The sequence below is a fragment of the Ascaphus truei genome, chromosome 7 (genome assembly GCF_040206685.1).
Source record: "Ascaphus truei isolate aAscTru1 chromosome 7, aAscTru1.hap1, whole genome shotgun sequence".
Taxonomy (NCBI): domain Eukaryota; kingdom Metazoa; phylum Chordata; class Amphibia; order Anura; family Ascaphidae; genus Ascaphus; species Ascaphus truei.
This window is the reverse complement of record NC_134489.1, coordinates 98,500,916-98,517,433: the sequence shown is the minus strand read 5'-3', so window position 1 is coordinate 98,517,433 and position 16,518 is coordinate 98,500,916. Positions and strand designations below refer to the sequence as shown.

General features: G+C 46.1%; 1 protein-coding gene across 6 annotated transcripts in view; it reads right to left on the bottom strand.

The window, feature by feature from the left end:
- SPEG (striated muscle enriched protein kinase) overlaps positions 1-16,518 on the bottom strand; it is a 168,235-nt gene that overhangs the window by 124,297 nt on the left and 27,420 nt on the right. For 2 of the 6 annotated variants that reach the window (XM_075609609.1, XM_075609610.1), the window contains exon 1: positions 9,387-9,692. The exons of the other annotated variants lie outside the window; for them this stretch is intronic. In XM_075609609.1, the coding sequence (XP_075465724.1) occupies positions 9,387-9,419 (33 nt within the window). In that variant the 5' untranslated portion in view covers positions 9,420-9,692. Of the gene's footprint in view, positions 1-9,386; positions 9,693-16,518 lie in introns of those variants that run through there. 6 annotated transcript variants of the gene reach the window in all.

Below are 16,518 nucleotides of genomic sequence, written 5' to 3'. Positions count from 1 at the left end.
AACCTTATTTATTCCTCATTTCTCAAGCCTTATCTACAGGCAGCTCAGATCAGTAGGTACAGTATTTCTCAATATGCTTACCACTGTCTTGGTGTGCCCGTTGAGAGTGTCAGTGGATGGGGGAGGGAGAGAATGGTACGGGGGAAGAGAGAGCTGGGGGGGGAGGAGGGAGAGGATGGGGGGGAGGTGGGAAAAAAAAAAAAAAAAAGGGGGAGAAAAGGGGCAGGCAAGATGAGGGGCCTAGGGAAGGGAGGTCTGGGGTGAGAAGGGGGGCAAGGTGTCTGGGTAAATGGCCGCTAGGTAGGGGGGGGGGTAAGTCACAAACCTTTTCCCTTTTTAAAACCTCATTCTTAATAACTATTAAAATTTAACTACTAACTTGTAACTATGTTAACTCACAGCACACATAGCCTATCTAGACATATTATAAACTCTATGCTACAGACCCTTCTGGAGCTGGCCTTTCACCGGAGGCCAGGGGGGGGGTGAACAAAACTCGGGGGAGAGGCAACAGCCTCAATTCACCCCTGGGATCTTGAATAGACCCAGTCCGAATGTCACCATCCCGGTCAGAGGGTTGCTTCGCTCCGTCCAGAGGGTAATCTCCATCTCCGCATTGCCGGAGGAAAGCAGAGTCCAGGTCGTGTCACGGGGGAATGGTGTAGTCTCGCGAGACTCCGCTCTTGCTCCGGTGATGAAGCCAGTCGTTGTCTCCCTTGTCCCGCTTGCGTAACCTCCCGGAGCCGGTCTGGGTAAGTACAGTTAGGGGTTCTTCCTTCGGGGGGAGCTTACAAAGGGCTGGAATGGTCTTTGTTCCTGTCGCGGGTGGAGTCACATTGTGGCGGGCTGCTACAGTCTGCTGGTTGCTCCGGATCAGCTGGGATTCTGAGTCTCGGGTAAGTTATCTTGGTTTTGCTTGTCTTTGCTCCGCCAGGCGTTCAGAGGCTCTCATCGGGGGATCTTCAGTCTCCTGCCTCCGGGGGCCGCGTTCTTCCGTGGGCCAGGATGCAGGGGGGGTCAGTCCCAGAGCTCGCGCCATCTGAGGTATGTCTTCCGGATAGCGGATGATAAGATATTTCCCTTTATGGGGTATAATCAGTCTAAAGGGGAACCCCCACTTGTACTTTATTCCGTTGTCTCTTAATAACAGAGTCAATGGTCTCAGCTCTTTGCGGCGGTCGATCGTTTTCTTTGACAAGTCACTGTAGACTTGTATTGGTTCATCCCTGAATCTGACCGAGTCCTTCTCCCGGCAGGCATTTGTTATCTTTTCTTTAGCCGAGTATCTGTGCATTCTGACGACCACGTCCCTTCTCCGGTTGGGGTCGTCCGATCGCGGACCCAGCGCTCGGTGGGCCCTGTCGATTTCGAGGTCTCTTTCCTCAAGGTCCTCGCAGACAGAGGTGAAGAAGTCTCTGAGGTATTCTCTGAGGTGACCTGGGAGAACCGCTTCCGGCACCCCCCGTATTCTGAGGTTTTGGCGGCGGTCGCGATTCTCTTGATCCTCGATGTCATCCTGTAGGGCGCGTACCTCAGCTCCCAGCCGGTTGATTTCTGTGTCCGCTGCCTCTTGATGCTTGAGGGCCTCCTCCAATTTAGCCTCCAGTGTCGCGGTTCTTTTCGTTAGGCCTTGAATGTCCTGTTTTAGCTCGTCCACCGCCTCGCGCAGATTGGACTGCAGGGACCGGTAGAGTTTATTATGTAATTCCTCCAGGAAGGCCTTTGTTATTCCTTCCTCCGTGGGCAGCATTTCTTGCAGCTGATCCCGCTCCGTTGCCGGAGACTTTGCTCCACGAGCGCCGGGCGGGGAGGCGCCATCTTGTTTTTTCGAGCTCGAGTCGGAGCTTTGTTTCGCCGGCGGAAAATACTTTGTTACCCCCTGCCCGGGCTGGGTCCTCGACTTGTGGGACATGCCTTTGTGGTTTGGGGTTTGCTTCATATGTTTTGCGGTCGGGAAATTCGGGGTAAATCTATATTTAATTAGTTTGCAGCATTAGGGTCTCAGGAGCTCTCCTCTTACCCTTCCGTCTCGGTCGACGTCATCGACACGCCCCCCCCTGCCAGCCTTTCTTACCCTAATAAAATGGGAAAATATGACTCAGGCTGGGGCCATGGTACCGCAGGCCGTGCGGCGAACAGACTGCCTTAAGGCAGTGTTCACGACCATGCGGCGTGCGTGCGGAAGCGCGAGGAGGCGCGCGTTGCGCAAGAAATCAGTTCACACGCATGTCTTGGCGTGACAGGCGGTCACCTGAGTGGTTCGCCCAATGAGGGTGAACCAGCCCCGTGACGCCCCCAGGCACGACCCCCAGTGCCCGTCCACCATGTCCAGGTAAGCGCCGGCTCACTGACCAGCCTCCGCACGGGCGAAGGCGCCATGGCCCCAGCCTTAGAGATAAAGAATCTGCCACATTATAAAGTGTGCATCACTTACTGTAACTCCTCTGTCTCTTCCTAATGCTATCACAGGCTGTTCCACACCAAGCAAAACTGGAGCAAACGTGTCTTGTTACACCGATGCCAAAAACATAGGCGCATAATGATACTCTGTTTAAATCTTGCTCACCTCACGTCCACATGGCCTGGAAAACATGCGTTCCTGTACACCGATCTACAGTATATACAGTATGTGTAAACATCGTTCTGCACACACATTGCCCAGACACTTAGCTCAGCATACACAGATTGCTATGCATATACACACATTACCCAGATCAACCGACACTTTGATACGCCCGCACACATACATCACAACATGGACTTACAGTACATTACGTGCACACAACAATGCACACACCACTCCATATACTGTACAAACACATGGCTCTCCATGCACTTCACACCTACACACATTGTACATTCAACAATCTCTACACACACATTGCTGTGTTATGCATTGCAGGGCCCTCTACAAGCCGAAGAGATACGCACTTCCTAAGGACTGAGAAGATGAAGACCGCAGCCTACTTGCACAGTTCGGTGGACGCAGAGCTAACACAGCGTAATTGATCAGGTTGCAGGAGCTTATTTAAATAAGCAGCAAGGAGGTTCTGCAGGCAGCTGCAGATCTGTCAAGCCTGCGAGACCCTGAGTGTGCACATTCCAGGGTAGCTAACTGACGCTAAGTGTGGGCAGGGGCTCCTGCAGCAGAGCGCGCTGGCAACATCACAGTGTGCCAATCTGGTGAGAGGAGATGAGTAGCAGCTCTGTGCAAACATGTAACCAAGCAAAGCGATCGCTTAGGCCCCAAAACAATTCTGGGGATCCCATCATATATGGAATGTTGTCATTGTGCCATACATAAAATACATTGATAAATATATTATCAAATGTATCTAAAATGTAATAAGTATTGTCTCTTGGGCTCTAGTTGAACTTTGCACATATTGAAGTGGTTCTATTTTCCGACACATTTTGCTACGCTAGATTTTTTGTGTGTTCATTACATATTTTTCTGTATCCTTGTTGGTGGCAGCGCTTTAAGATATATATTGTGACGGATTGAGGGGAGATAGTACTCAATTGAGGGACCCCGCGTGGTGAAGTGGGTCAGCTATATAGCTGCGTGTATTAAAGCAGCAGTTCAAGCAATATCCTACGTTTGTGTTTTTTTAATAAATCAGTTCTATACTACTAGAAAATACTTGTAGCATTTAAAAAAAAAATGTTTTAAACAAATTTTTGGTGTTTCTAATGTAGGAAGCATTTCCAAAGTGACAGCCCCTGTCCCCTTCTGATAGGCTCTGGCTCTTGAGCCCCGCCCTCTCTCTAGTAGTGCACCAGCTGTATCTAGTAACTGCCCAGTCAATCATATTCCAGGACTACATTGCCCAGAATGCTGTGCAAGAACTGTATTAAATAACCCGGCTGAGCAAGCGATTTACAGGAGAACGGATCGATCTGCAGCTTAGCTAACCACCTGTCAGTGTGCAGATTGTATTGATGCACATATTGAATGGGAAAAAATATACTTTAAAAAAAACGGCAGCTTTAACCCTTGCCACATATACAAGTCAGGCTCACAGGTGTGCCGTGACAAATGTATTACATTGTACTCCTTTACAGAACAGTTAACAGTTAACTTAACCTCTTGAAAACCAGAGGGGTCAGCATTGTGTTCCCCCCTACAAATCGGGCAATTCAATGTAACTAAAGAAATACAGGTTTAGCAAGAGCTATTGTTCCAGCTGGCGCATTCTGGTCAAATATTCTGTGATATTTTCTGTTATCACAGCCATTGAATCCTATGGAAAAATCTAAGATATTTCGCGTTATAACACGATATTCTGCTTTATAAGCAAGTGCAAGAAACCTTGCTAAATCTGTAGCAGCTTTAAGGGTTATTCAAGGCAAGTGTGCTGGTAATGGACATGTAATGTGGATTTGTTAGTGCTCACAACTGGCTATAATGACCTATGAAACAAGAAGAGAACAAAAGGTAGAGAGGAGAATGATATTACAATGCGGTACTGCTTGTCGGGAACCTGTTACTCTTGTCTTATATATAAAGGTGACTTTACTTTTGGTTGATTGCTATAATAATAATAATAATGTAGAATATTACTTCATATTATCTAAAACACCTTGTACTTTCAGCACAGATACAGGGAAAACCTCATAAGCTGCCCTAAGAGTAATGAAAGGTTTGGCTTCTTCAAACCTACGAGCGTTCTTTAAATAAAGAGTATCCGGGAGAATTAATAGAATTCCAAAGAGAAGGAGGAGCAGAGAGGCAAGAGAGAGGATGGCTGAGCATCCCCAGGGTCGCTGCTGCTGAGTCATGCTGTCTACGGTATTGAATTTGAACATGTCCCATGGGACGCTGTCTGTGATGCTCAGCTGTGACGTGCCGTCTGTGACATCCATTCTCTGTTTTAGCCCCGCCACGTACAGGGGATGCAAGGAGCGTACAGAAGTCTTTCCAGGCATAAGGCCGTGATTTTATTCTTCTTAGACATAAGAGATTCATGGGGGGCTATGGCAGTGCTCCCCAAATTCAGTCCTTGGGAGACGGCAAATAAAAATACCCCGTATGAGCACATTCACGTTTCTCCGACAGGTCCACAGCCCCGCCTCTCACCCTTATCTCTTCGCATACAGTGCTGCCACTGCCGCCAGGGATTCTGGGTAATGACAAGTAAATGAGCACTCACCGTGCCTCACTTTTTGCTTGTAATTCATTTTAATATGGATCCCTATTAGCTTTTCAAGCAGTGTATTATTGCCAGTAAACCTACTCACAGACAGCGTTCAGGGATTTAATGGCGTAACTACCACCCGGGACCCTCTCTCCGGATTCTTGATCCCCCCCCCCCCAGGCAGTTACAGAAGCCCCCGCACTCTTAACCACAGCAATGAAACTCATTGCCGGGGAGAGCGGGATGATGTCACGGCGCCATGTGACGCTGCGTCGTCATGGTGTTACTTCATATAGCATCACATGGCGACGCAGCAACGTCATGACGTCGCCCGGGGGTCCCTTAATGCGAAGTTGGCAGTTGGCGGAGTTAAAATGGATTAGAAGCAAAAAGTGACACCCTGTAAGTGCCCATTTGCATGTCATTACCCAGAAGCCCTGGCTGCAGTGGAAGCATTGCATGCTAAGAGATAATTGGGAAAGGCAGGGTTGTGAACCTGTCTGAGACGTGTGAACGTGGTCACATGTGGTGTTTTTATTTGCGGTACACTGTACGGTGGAGGGTATTTGTCACTTTTTTATTCACCATAACCTTCTCTGTGCCTGGTCCTTAGGCTGCACTTATAGTGCCGGCGGCAGCAAGGTCGCGTCAACACAAATGCATTGCCGCCATCGCGTGCGCTTATATTAAGAGTGACGTGACGGAGCGACGGCTTGGTCGCGATCGCTGGAAGTCCTCTCAATTAGATTTTTCCAGCAACCGCAGCCTGATATGGCCGCCGCGTCGCCGGCACTATAAGCGCAGCCTGAGAGACAAACAGACCAGGTTTTTCCAATATTTCTTTAACACTTAATTAACCTAGCTCTAATGATCGCAAAGATCTTGCTTCGGCATGTGTTGTCCTGAGAAACCTGGCCTGTTGGTGGCTCACGACTGAACTTGGGGAGTCCTGGTTAATAGGGCTTCATGTTCCAGAATCCAGTGTTGAAATTAGGGATACATCCATACAGTATAGCCAAACTCCAGCAATTCATACACAAAGCCAAGATTTCCGGACCTCAGTACTGCAAGCCCATCTCCATGTGGCTCTTGTCCTGGGGTGCGCAAACTGTTCCCCGTGCGGACCCCTGCCTGCTCTCATTTGACGCCGCTCTGCTCTCATTTGCTCTCATTTGAAGCCAGGGTACCAGGATGACGTGACGCTGGAAGGTAAGTGAATTATAGAGGCCTCGCGCGGTTCCCCGGCATTTAATTTAAATGCCTGGGGGGGAGAGCGCGGGACCTCTATAACTCCCGCGCCCCCCCCCCGAAAAACTAGCGCCCCCCAGTTTGCACACCGCTGCACTAGTCAATACTCTGTTTATGCCAGCATAAGATTTTAGTAAGTCTGTAAATTTAGTATATATCGAAATTCAAAACCGAGATAGTTGCAAATAGAGTTTGAAAGAAGCGCTAGACATTATTTGTGATGTGATGTGAAGTTACGTCTCATTGTTGGGACCTTAACGTACATAGTGCAGGCGTGCGCGCCTGTTGCCTGAGCGATCTGTGGACTTCAGATCGCTTGCGATGGGGGGGGTGCGGCAGAGGCGTGGCGGAATGCGTCGCCAGGCTGGCTTGCGCTCATTGGCTAAACTGCTCACGTGACGAGGCCGTGACATGAAAAAATAAAAAAGTTTGTCGGTTCAAAATTCTACTGCGCGGTCGCTCTAAATCGCGTGCGCGCACTATGGCTGCTGCCATAGAGCTGCTGCATTTTGTCTGCGCTGCGCCGTTGCTCGCACTATGGGCGCGGCCTAATGCGGGAGGTTCGGGGTTTCTGGACCAAACATCTAATGTCAATGGATATGGCTGGGCTTCTCAGAGTCGGGCTCTGTAGGACAACTGATGCTGAAAGCGAGTGAGCGGTGAAGGCTTTTCCATTGAGTCAGATTCCCAACCAGAGGCCTGGACGCTTCTATGGTATGAGAATAGCAGGATACGTTTGCCTCAAGGACATTGTACTTTTTGTTTTCTATCATTTTGACACCTTTGGTGCCGCACTGAAAGGAGGGCTGTAACACAACACAAATATTATTTGACTTCACGATTTCATATCATATATATATATATATATATATATATATATATATATATATATATATATATATATATATATATATATATATATATAATGCGTGTATGATATATATATATCTATATATATATATATATATATATATATATATACACACACACATAATGTGTGTGTTCTCTATATAAAAATAATATAAATTCCTTAGTATTTTTACATACTGTAGTCACATTTCTTAAGGAAATAGATTTTTGGGCCAAGACTATCCACAGGAGTAAGTGTTCGGTTTTAACTAAGCAGCACTTAGCATCTAAATTGGCTGAATATGCGCAGAAAGACGGTGTATGTGTGTGTATGCGGCACACATACAGAACATACTCTGCCTCTACACATGCTTCATTATAATATAGTTCCCACGTGGCATCAGTATCAAACTGTAACCCCTTCCTTGCTATAGAGATGTGCAGAGCTTCAGCACACTTCTATTATTAGGGAGACTTCAGAGTATCATTCCATTAACCATTTCCTGCTGGATAGAGGTCTGCAGAGTACTGTTTTGTGTTCCTCACTGTGGGGCATTAATACTGCACCCAGTGTGCGCACAAAGGTAACTCTGCCCTAACCCATTGCAATATGCCTTAGTGTCCTAATTGGGCTCTATTGACCCCAGTTACTGTGCCCCACAGTCCTATCTGTAATCTATCCCCAACTACACCAGCCTTATGTTTAAACTATCCCAATTTCCTAAAATCCAGTGTCCTCTCGCTTAAGAGATCACTAAACTACCAAAGTGCCCTTACACACAGTCCACTTCTAAACCTCTACAGAGTTGTATCTGTCCTGAAAGGTGTCTGCTCTCGTCCCGCTATAGATGTGCCTGTTTTGGGCGCTAAGATCCACAAAAGGGTGCAAAGCTTTCACACACTCGCCTTTACTCCCATTCATATAAATGTTCAAACTTAGCCCCCTTTTGTGGATCTAGGCCTGAGTGTGTTACCAAGTGGGACTTACTATGGGTGCACATTATTGGGGTGGGCATGCTATCTGTTATTAGGGTGTCCAGAGAAAGCTGACTTTAGGATTAGCATGGTTTGAGATGAGCATGATATTAAGGTTATTAACGAGGCTATCCCTGTCTTAATATTAGGGAGAGCATGTGATTAGGGTCCATGTGAAATAAGGAAAGCATGGTACTAAGCTGTATGTGTAATAGTCAGGACAGTGATTACGTACTGTAATCAGACTGGCTGTAACTAGGATGGAGTTTCACTGATATTAGGGTGTGTGTTATTGGAAGAGTGTGTCATGGGGATGATTGTGTTATAGATTGGGTGTATATCATTGGTGTGTTCTGTTATCTGTGGGAGTTCTTGGTGTGAACTTCGTGGCAGAATCTGGGTTTTGGGGTTGATGCGTTATTGGAATAAATGTGCATTTTTCTGGTAATGTGTTAATAATATGTGTATTTTTGTGCACATACTAACACAGTGAATTACTGAAGTATTTGTCTTATTGGTGTCACAATTATTTAAGCGTGTGTTTTATTAGGTTATTATTCTTTTAAAAACATATTTAAATGGCTGCATTACTGAGGTGAAAGTGCTATCAATGTAATAATCGCCATTACTGGATTGCGTATATTGTAGGCACATAGTGTACTATATAACCAGATGTCTTATTAGCGCATATTTATGGTGAATATTTATCTTTGGTAAGAGTATTAGCAGAGTAAGTATAATATAAGGGCAAGCCAATTTGTGGATTAGTGTATTATCGAGTAAATGTATTACTAATACTAATGTTACTAGTATGTTACTTGAATATATGTATTATGGGGCAATGATGTTATTAGTGTGTGTGTATTATTGTGGGGGTATGTTACTGGAGTAAGCATGTTATTTGGGTACATTTTTATGTTGGCGTGCCTGTTATTGGTGTGTGTGCATTGCATGTTACTTGGGTGCTATTGGGATGAGCATGTTTTCCGGTACTGTCCCACACTGAAGACCTAGTTCTGCCCTTTCACAATTGTCTTCTGCCCCACTGTACCTGGTCTACCTGGCTAGATGGTCCCCTATTTGTCCCTCCTTTCATCCCATACTGTGTCTATTCCTTCTCTCTCAGTCCCCTCCTCCATCCATCCATCCTCCCTCCCCTCTCTCCTCCTCTCTCACCTGGGAACGTCTTTTCATCCAACTCTTCTTCATGTCTGAGGCCGGGGGAGAAGGGCAGAGAGGAGCCCCCAGGCTGGGCTCTGCTGCACTTCCCTAGCTCCTGATGCAGCTCCCCTCAAGAGGGGGGTCTCAATCCCCTCCGCTCTCCAGTGGCATACGCAGCGAGGGATGAATTCACATGAGGGGGGTGACTGAATCTAAGCGATTGGGTGAAGGGATGTCAAGGCTCAGTATCCACTAATTGTGTTCCTGCCGCTCCCAAAGCCAGAGCCAAGTCAGGAATACAATGCTTTGAGAGCCAGGGGGAGGGATGGGGGATGGAGAGTAAAGGGGAGGGAGCAGAGGAGGGAGAGAGCGAGCGAGGGAGGGGAGACAGAGACAAGTGTGTGGCTTAAAACAGGTTTTTATATAGGCACTACCAAGAAAATTATTTGGTAGAGGTTATGCGTACATGCTGTAAAAGCATGAAGGTCCTGTATTCAGTTGTCTATGTGCTGTCAAATGCTCCTCACAACACACTTTAAAACATTTAAGGTTTGACCAGTAATATTGTAGGTATCACAACCTGCAAAACAGTTGGCAACATGATGCCAACAGCTACAGTAGATGTGTGCCTGTTATTGGGACAGGTGAGTGCCTGTGATGAAGATGTGTATATAGGGGGGAAAAAACACTGTGCAAGGAACAGAGGGAGAGAAGTGATAGCTGTGTATCTAAAAGAGGGATACTTTTAGAGAGCTTTAACAGCTGTAGGGTGGGATGAAGGTGTGTGCAAGTGTGGGTGCTGCGTATCTGTCATCAATGTATGAGGAAGCTGGAAAGTGTGGGAGCTATTTCATCACAAAAAACAGCTTTCCCAAAAACAAGAGCCTTTGTACCAATGCAGCACACAAATTAGGGTTTGCCAGGTGTCCAGTATTGAACCGGACTGTCCTGTATTTGAACACTCTGCTTGGGGGGGCGAGGGATTTCCTCGTGCAAGGACAGAGCTGGAGTGTGGTTAGGGTGCTGTGCAGCTTCCTCCTTCCTGAGTGGTTGCTGCTGGGTACTGCAATCAATCAGGGGGAGGTGTCAGGAGCCTGGGGGTGTGGCCAAGGAGAGGAGGAAACAGCATGGAGCACAGAGGTGTGTGTGTGTGTGTGTGTGTGCATGCATGCATCGCACCTTTCACCATTGTGTCCACTATTTTTGGAGAAGCCACATGGCAACTCTAAGCACACTAACTACTGCAATGGGGGGATACAGAGTAACACCACTTCTTATTTACAAACCTACCTCTTTAGGATGGGATACTTGTATTAAATATAGCCTCCTCTGTTGGTTGTTTCCATATAAATATTGTATAAACTGTTGGCTCAAACCTCTCAGGGTTTGAGCCAAACCAACCAATGTTCTATTCATGTACTGTACACATTATTTGCATTCACCTGTAAGAAAAAGCATAGGTGATTTCTAACATCTGATGTGGCTTGTGGTACCCACGGAAAGGTTTGAGTACCGCTGTCTGAAATTGGGGTCAAAATAGCTTTCCTCCCTGCTTAGTAAAACAAAGCTCTTCTTAGGGTAAGCTCCGGAGTATCATTTTTTAATAACACTTTGACCTCTGAAAGTGGCTCTTTTCTTGAATATATCTGGAGCCATTTATTGCATTTGTGTTGCAAAATTGAGACTTTTTACTATATACCGTACATCCAGTGTCCACTCAGGGCCACAGACAGATTTCCCGGGGCCCAGGACTAGAGTTACCACACCCCCCCCCTGTCAGCGGTCTTGCGAGCCCCCCCCCCCCCCCCCCATTTCACACTTCACAAGCCACCACTATTTCCCCTTCTCTCCCCATGTATTTCTCTCCCCTCATCTCACTCCCTCTCACTCTTCCCCCTCTATGAACTACCCCACTCTCACTCAATCCCCCTCTCTCGCCTGGCATGTATTTCCCTCCCCTGCGTCTCACGCTTACTCCCTCTTTTCCTTACTCCCTCCCTCACTCTCACTCAATCCCACCTTCCGAACACTCATTCCTTCCCCATCACACAATCCCACAAAATACATACAAAAAACACCCACCCCCAAATACATACAAAAAATACCCACCCCCCAAATACATACAAAAAATACCCACCCCCAAATACATACAAAAAATACCCACCCCCCAAATACATACAAAAATACCCACCCCCCAAATACATACAAAAAATACCCACCCCCAAATACATACAAAAAAACACACCCAAATACATATAATGCCCCACCCCCAAATACATATAAACCCCCCTGTAACAGGGAAGCAACCCTGTTTCAATGAGGCTGCACTACAAAGCCTCTGTATTCTGAGAAACCAGCAGGGAGCTGGTTAATTGCAGCTAGACAATTAACCAGTCTCCACCCAGTAATCAGACAGGTTTAAAACTCCTGCTGTAACTGCACCCAGAGAGGGCTGTGTGCTGATAGCAAGACACGATGGGACCAGGCCTCTATGCCTAGACACCGACGCAGGACCCTACCAGAGGCTGGACCCTCAAAGCAGGCAACTGTCCAGACTCCGGAGACTGACATGAAAGGCCACCTGCATTGAAGTACCTTTTGAGACTTTGGGGTGATAGACTGGTAAGGGGCTTTTCTTCCCAGTCTTGTAGAGAGGGACTAGGAAGTGAATTCGCCCTTACACAGGGATAAGTTAGTGTTGTACCGGTTCCTAATTTCTCAGAAAACCGGGTAACGGGTACCTGGGCAAAATTAATAATTTTACCTGGCCGGGTACCTGGTTACCCAGTCGGCATTTACCTGCAGGGTGAGGAAGACCGCGGCGGGATCAGCAGCAGAGGTCCTAGTGGCGGTGGCAGCAACAGAAGTCCATGTTCAGCTGGTGGGAGCAGGAATAGAGCACACAGCTGATACCAGTGTGAGCCAGGGGACCATGTGACCGGAGCAGGAGCGTTCCTGGACAGCCGGCTCCTCTCCGACTGCGGGCCTCCCTCACTCACTGTCCTACGCTGAGCTTCTGACGTCAGTGCACGCCGATCCCAGCCTGCCTCCGGCACGTGCCAGCATCAGAAGCTCAGCATGGGCCAGTCAGTGAGGGAGGCCAGCAGCTGCGGGAGAGTGAGGCCCCGGCGGCAACGAGATCCCACTGCAGCCACCGGGCCCGGGACACCTGTCCCGGCTCTCTCCCCCCTGTCGGCGGCCCTGTGTCCACTCACCAAGTATTACTTTCATATATACCATAATCCCTGTTTTAATGCTTGTACATTCTCTTCTTACTTATCTCCCGTTTTATTCCTTACAGTCCCTATTCTGTGGTCTGCCTACATTTATTTTATATACTCCACTACCTCATTTTTTTAAACAGGCTGCAACTTTATGGGTCTCATCCTCCTTTCGCAACCTTACACCCCGCTGACATGAGACTTCTTCTCTGCTTATCTATCATATACAGCTGTCAATGCAGCAATTGATTTCCCATCTGTCGCTAAGAGTTTGTGTCTCTTGGGTGTGAAGTGAACTCACCAAGCAAAACTCTTGCGGTCTGGCCAATAATTAGCACCAATATCGGCTCCACTTTATGCCTCTTACCCATCTGGCTCTTATCTCTCACTGCAGACATTCTCCTTTTCCCCACTATCAAGTGATCATCACAAATGAACTTTACCTTCTGTCTATCCAACATTGTCTATCTTGTCCATCTATCCCATTGGAATGTCATCACACGGAGTCTCTCTCTCTCATCTCACATCTGTCTGTACATGTGTACAGCAATTTGTCTATCTGTGCATATTGATAATTTATCCATTATCTGACCCATTGGCCCACCACTGGGCCATGTTTTTATCCACCGTCCCATCACGTCACTAACGCATTAGTTTGCCTGCTTACAAATATACAATGACATATTTATCAATTCACTCAACTATACTATCAGCCATCATAGGCATCCATTTATAAAGTATTTTATTCATTCACTGATCCACCTTTTCAACTACATGTCTGAGACGAGACATATCAAAGAGGGGAAATAAAACAGAAACAGATATAGTAAAAGAAAAAAAGAAAATATTCTTATTCATTATTAGTACTGTTTATGTACTAAAGTCTTTCTGCTATACTGGCGGCTTAAAACTAGCCAACAATCCGTAGTCTGTATTACAAATCACATTGTTTACCGCGCCAATAAAAAGTAACAAACCGCGCGGTTTAACAGGCAAAACGCCCGGATTGTAGCTGCTTGTGAAGCGGAATGGCCTGAGGTGGTGCTAACTTTATCCAGATACAGTGCTATTTGCACGAAACATGTGTTATACCTCCATTTTTAAATGGACCAATAAAGCTGTATTTTTTATACAGTACTATTTTTACGCTATTCGCTATACCTCCTATTTTGTTTATCTTCACTCCACTATTAGTAGCACGCTTCGCCAAAGGCACAGGATGGAGGCATTCTAGATATGTGAGTATATTTACACTTAATCAACTCCTATGGTTCAATAGTGGTTCTGGGACTATCCCAATGAGGTTTTGAGGAGTGGGTTTACACCCCCTTTCTCTATCCCTTCAGGGTCATTTTGACTCTTAAGAACTCCACACCACCTGGGAGTTGTTTTTTTTACTCACTATTCATTATTACCAGCCCCATATCCTGTGCCTTTGATTATTTCTGACTATTCTGAAAGTATATGGTATGGATCCGGCGCTAGAGCGCCTATACCACTAATAACTTTATCCAGAGCCTGAGATATGGGTTCTGCTGACATATGGGTTTTGCAGAGATATCAGTTTTGCTCTCTCATAGCGAAAGCCGTATTCCAGGCTGTGGATGGAACTCGCGTTACAGACCTCACCACTCTGACGGAGGCGAGATGGAAATACGAGTTATTAGAAGCGTTTTTGCTCTTTGCATTTAACCAGAATCTTTTTCTTTCTTCAAGTTTTTAGTTATTTGCAATTTTTTAAATGGGGTGCAGAAAAACAAGACAGAGGCTATAGGGACAGGGCATAACCAGATACAATATGGAACTTACATTCCGCTTTTTTGTACATACTGTGATGGAGTAAATCATAATCCGGACACTAACATCGTAAATAAATAAGGAAGCACAAAAAAAAGTACAATTTGCACCTTCGTTCTTTCCACGAATCTACTATTTATTTATTTTTCCCGTCTCCGTCAAAAAAGGGGGAGGGGGAGAAAAGGCCGCAGACTGTGCTCTGTGCTTCTGAACTTTTTTGATGGGGGCAGGTCTTACTAACCTAGAGTAGGGCTATTTCTCTGTCACCTCCTTGTCCACCCTCCCAAGCAAACCAAGGATCCCAAGTCTGGGAGTATTTGTGGCATTTATCTCTCAGGAAGGCCGTGAGATCTGCCCTATCCTGTGTTTTACCATAGCTAGAGTAGGCGCGTCTTGTTTTTTCCAAGAAACCGCTATGTAACTTGTCGTGCTCGAAATAATATGGGTGATCAGTCTGGCAGGAGCTCTTGGGATGTCCGGAACTGGTCTGCCCAAAAGGGCCACCCAAGGATCGGGTCTCAGATTGACACTTAACATCCTATCTATGAATTGGAAGACCTGCTTCCCCAAGTGCACCCCCACTATATGTGTGACATCGAACCATTCTGGCCGCATCCTCTGAAGCATGTCGGTGAGAGGGAATTATATATGGCATGGAGCCTGACTGGGGTCACATACCATCAAAATAATCATTTATATGAGTTCTCCTTAATCACAGTGCATATCGAACACTTTGCCGCGGCTTCCCAAATGTTCACCCAATCCTCATCCTCCAGTACCTCACCTAGCTCTCACTCCCATTTCAGCATTTAGGCGCATTTACTGCCTGCTCCCAGAGTTGGTCATAATATGATATAAGGCGGATATCAAGCCCTCCTCACACAATCCTCCACATATATCAATCGCTAAATAGGGATTCAAAGTATGAAGACCATGCATTACGATATTGTGTGACAAAATATTTTAACTGCAAGTAGCGGCATATTTCTGAGAGAATAAAAACTTCAGACAGTCTCACAGTGTCAATGGGTGTCTGATTACTGGATGGGATAGAGTCCCCAACGGTCTATTTGTTTCGATTAGCCATCGGAGAGACTCGATATTAGTTGGTTTGGATTTGACGTGTTCTATGTCAACCCATCCTCTTGTCTGCCTCTTACGAGTTCCATAATAGGATCTGACATTTGGGAAGCCTGGTCATTTCTCAGGAGGTTTGGGAGATCTAGCCCCCCATATTCTGTGGGTCTGCAGAGGACCTCTCTTGTAACCCTGGGTCGTTTCCCATTCCAAACAAATTTGGTAATATGGGATTGGAGGTCTTTAAGCTCTCTAACTGGAATCTTAGGAGGAGATTTATTTTGACAGATACTATTTCACTGATCCTTGATATACTATATGTGCTCCAAGATTCTAAATCTATTTTCAAATTTGTAATTAATTTGGGATAGTTTAATTGCCATGGCACGTCACAGACTGTACGGCACAGGCATCAGCAGCCTCTGAAATCCCTAATATTTATACCTAGCAAAGGGGATACTTACAGTAGTATAAGTGCAAGTCTTCCACATATATTCTCAATTTAATCAATACACGGCAAACCCCCTAATTTTGAGAACAGAACAGCAGGCAGTCGCACAGGAGGCTTCCACACACACACATGCTGTCCTGCCAATCCATCTATTTTCATACACAAAGTAGGTACACTGCGGGCAGCACCGGTGCACACCTCCCCCACAAACACGTTCCTTTGCCAAATTCTCCATTTGTGCAGAAAGCAGTTACAACACAGGAACGAACACTTCCCCACCCACATGTAACTGGCACAGATGCCAGACTTGCCCGTTACATACCAGACAGGTGCAAGACAGAAAGCAGAAAACTGTGTACCTTCCAACATCCAGGTACAAAGCTGATGTGATCAATCTAATCTCTAGCTCTTTCCATAGCCAAACCTTAATTATTTATTGCCATTTTTTTTCGCTGGCATCATTAAAAGCACACTGATAACATTATTACACACTAAAGTTTTTAAATCAGTACAAGAACAAGAAACATATATTATGTGTTATGAGTTGCCCATAAAAGTCTTTAAAGCATTTTTTTTAAGCCAAAGTGTTACTTTTATTCTT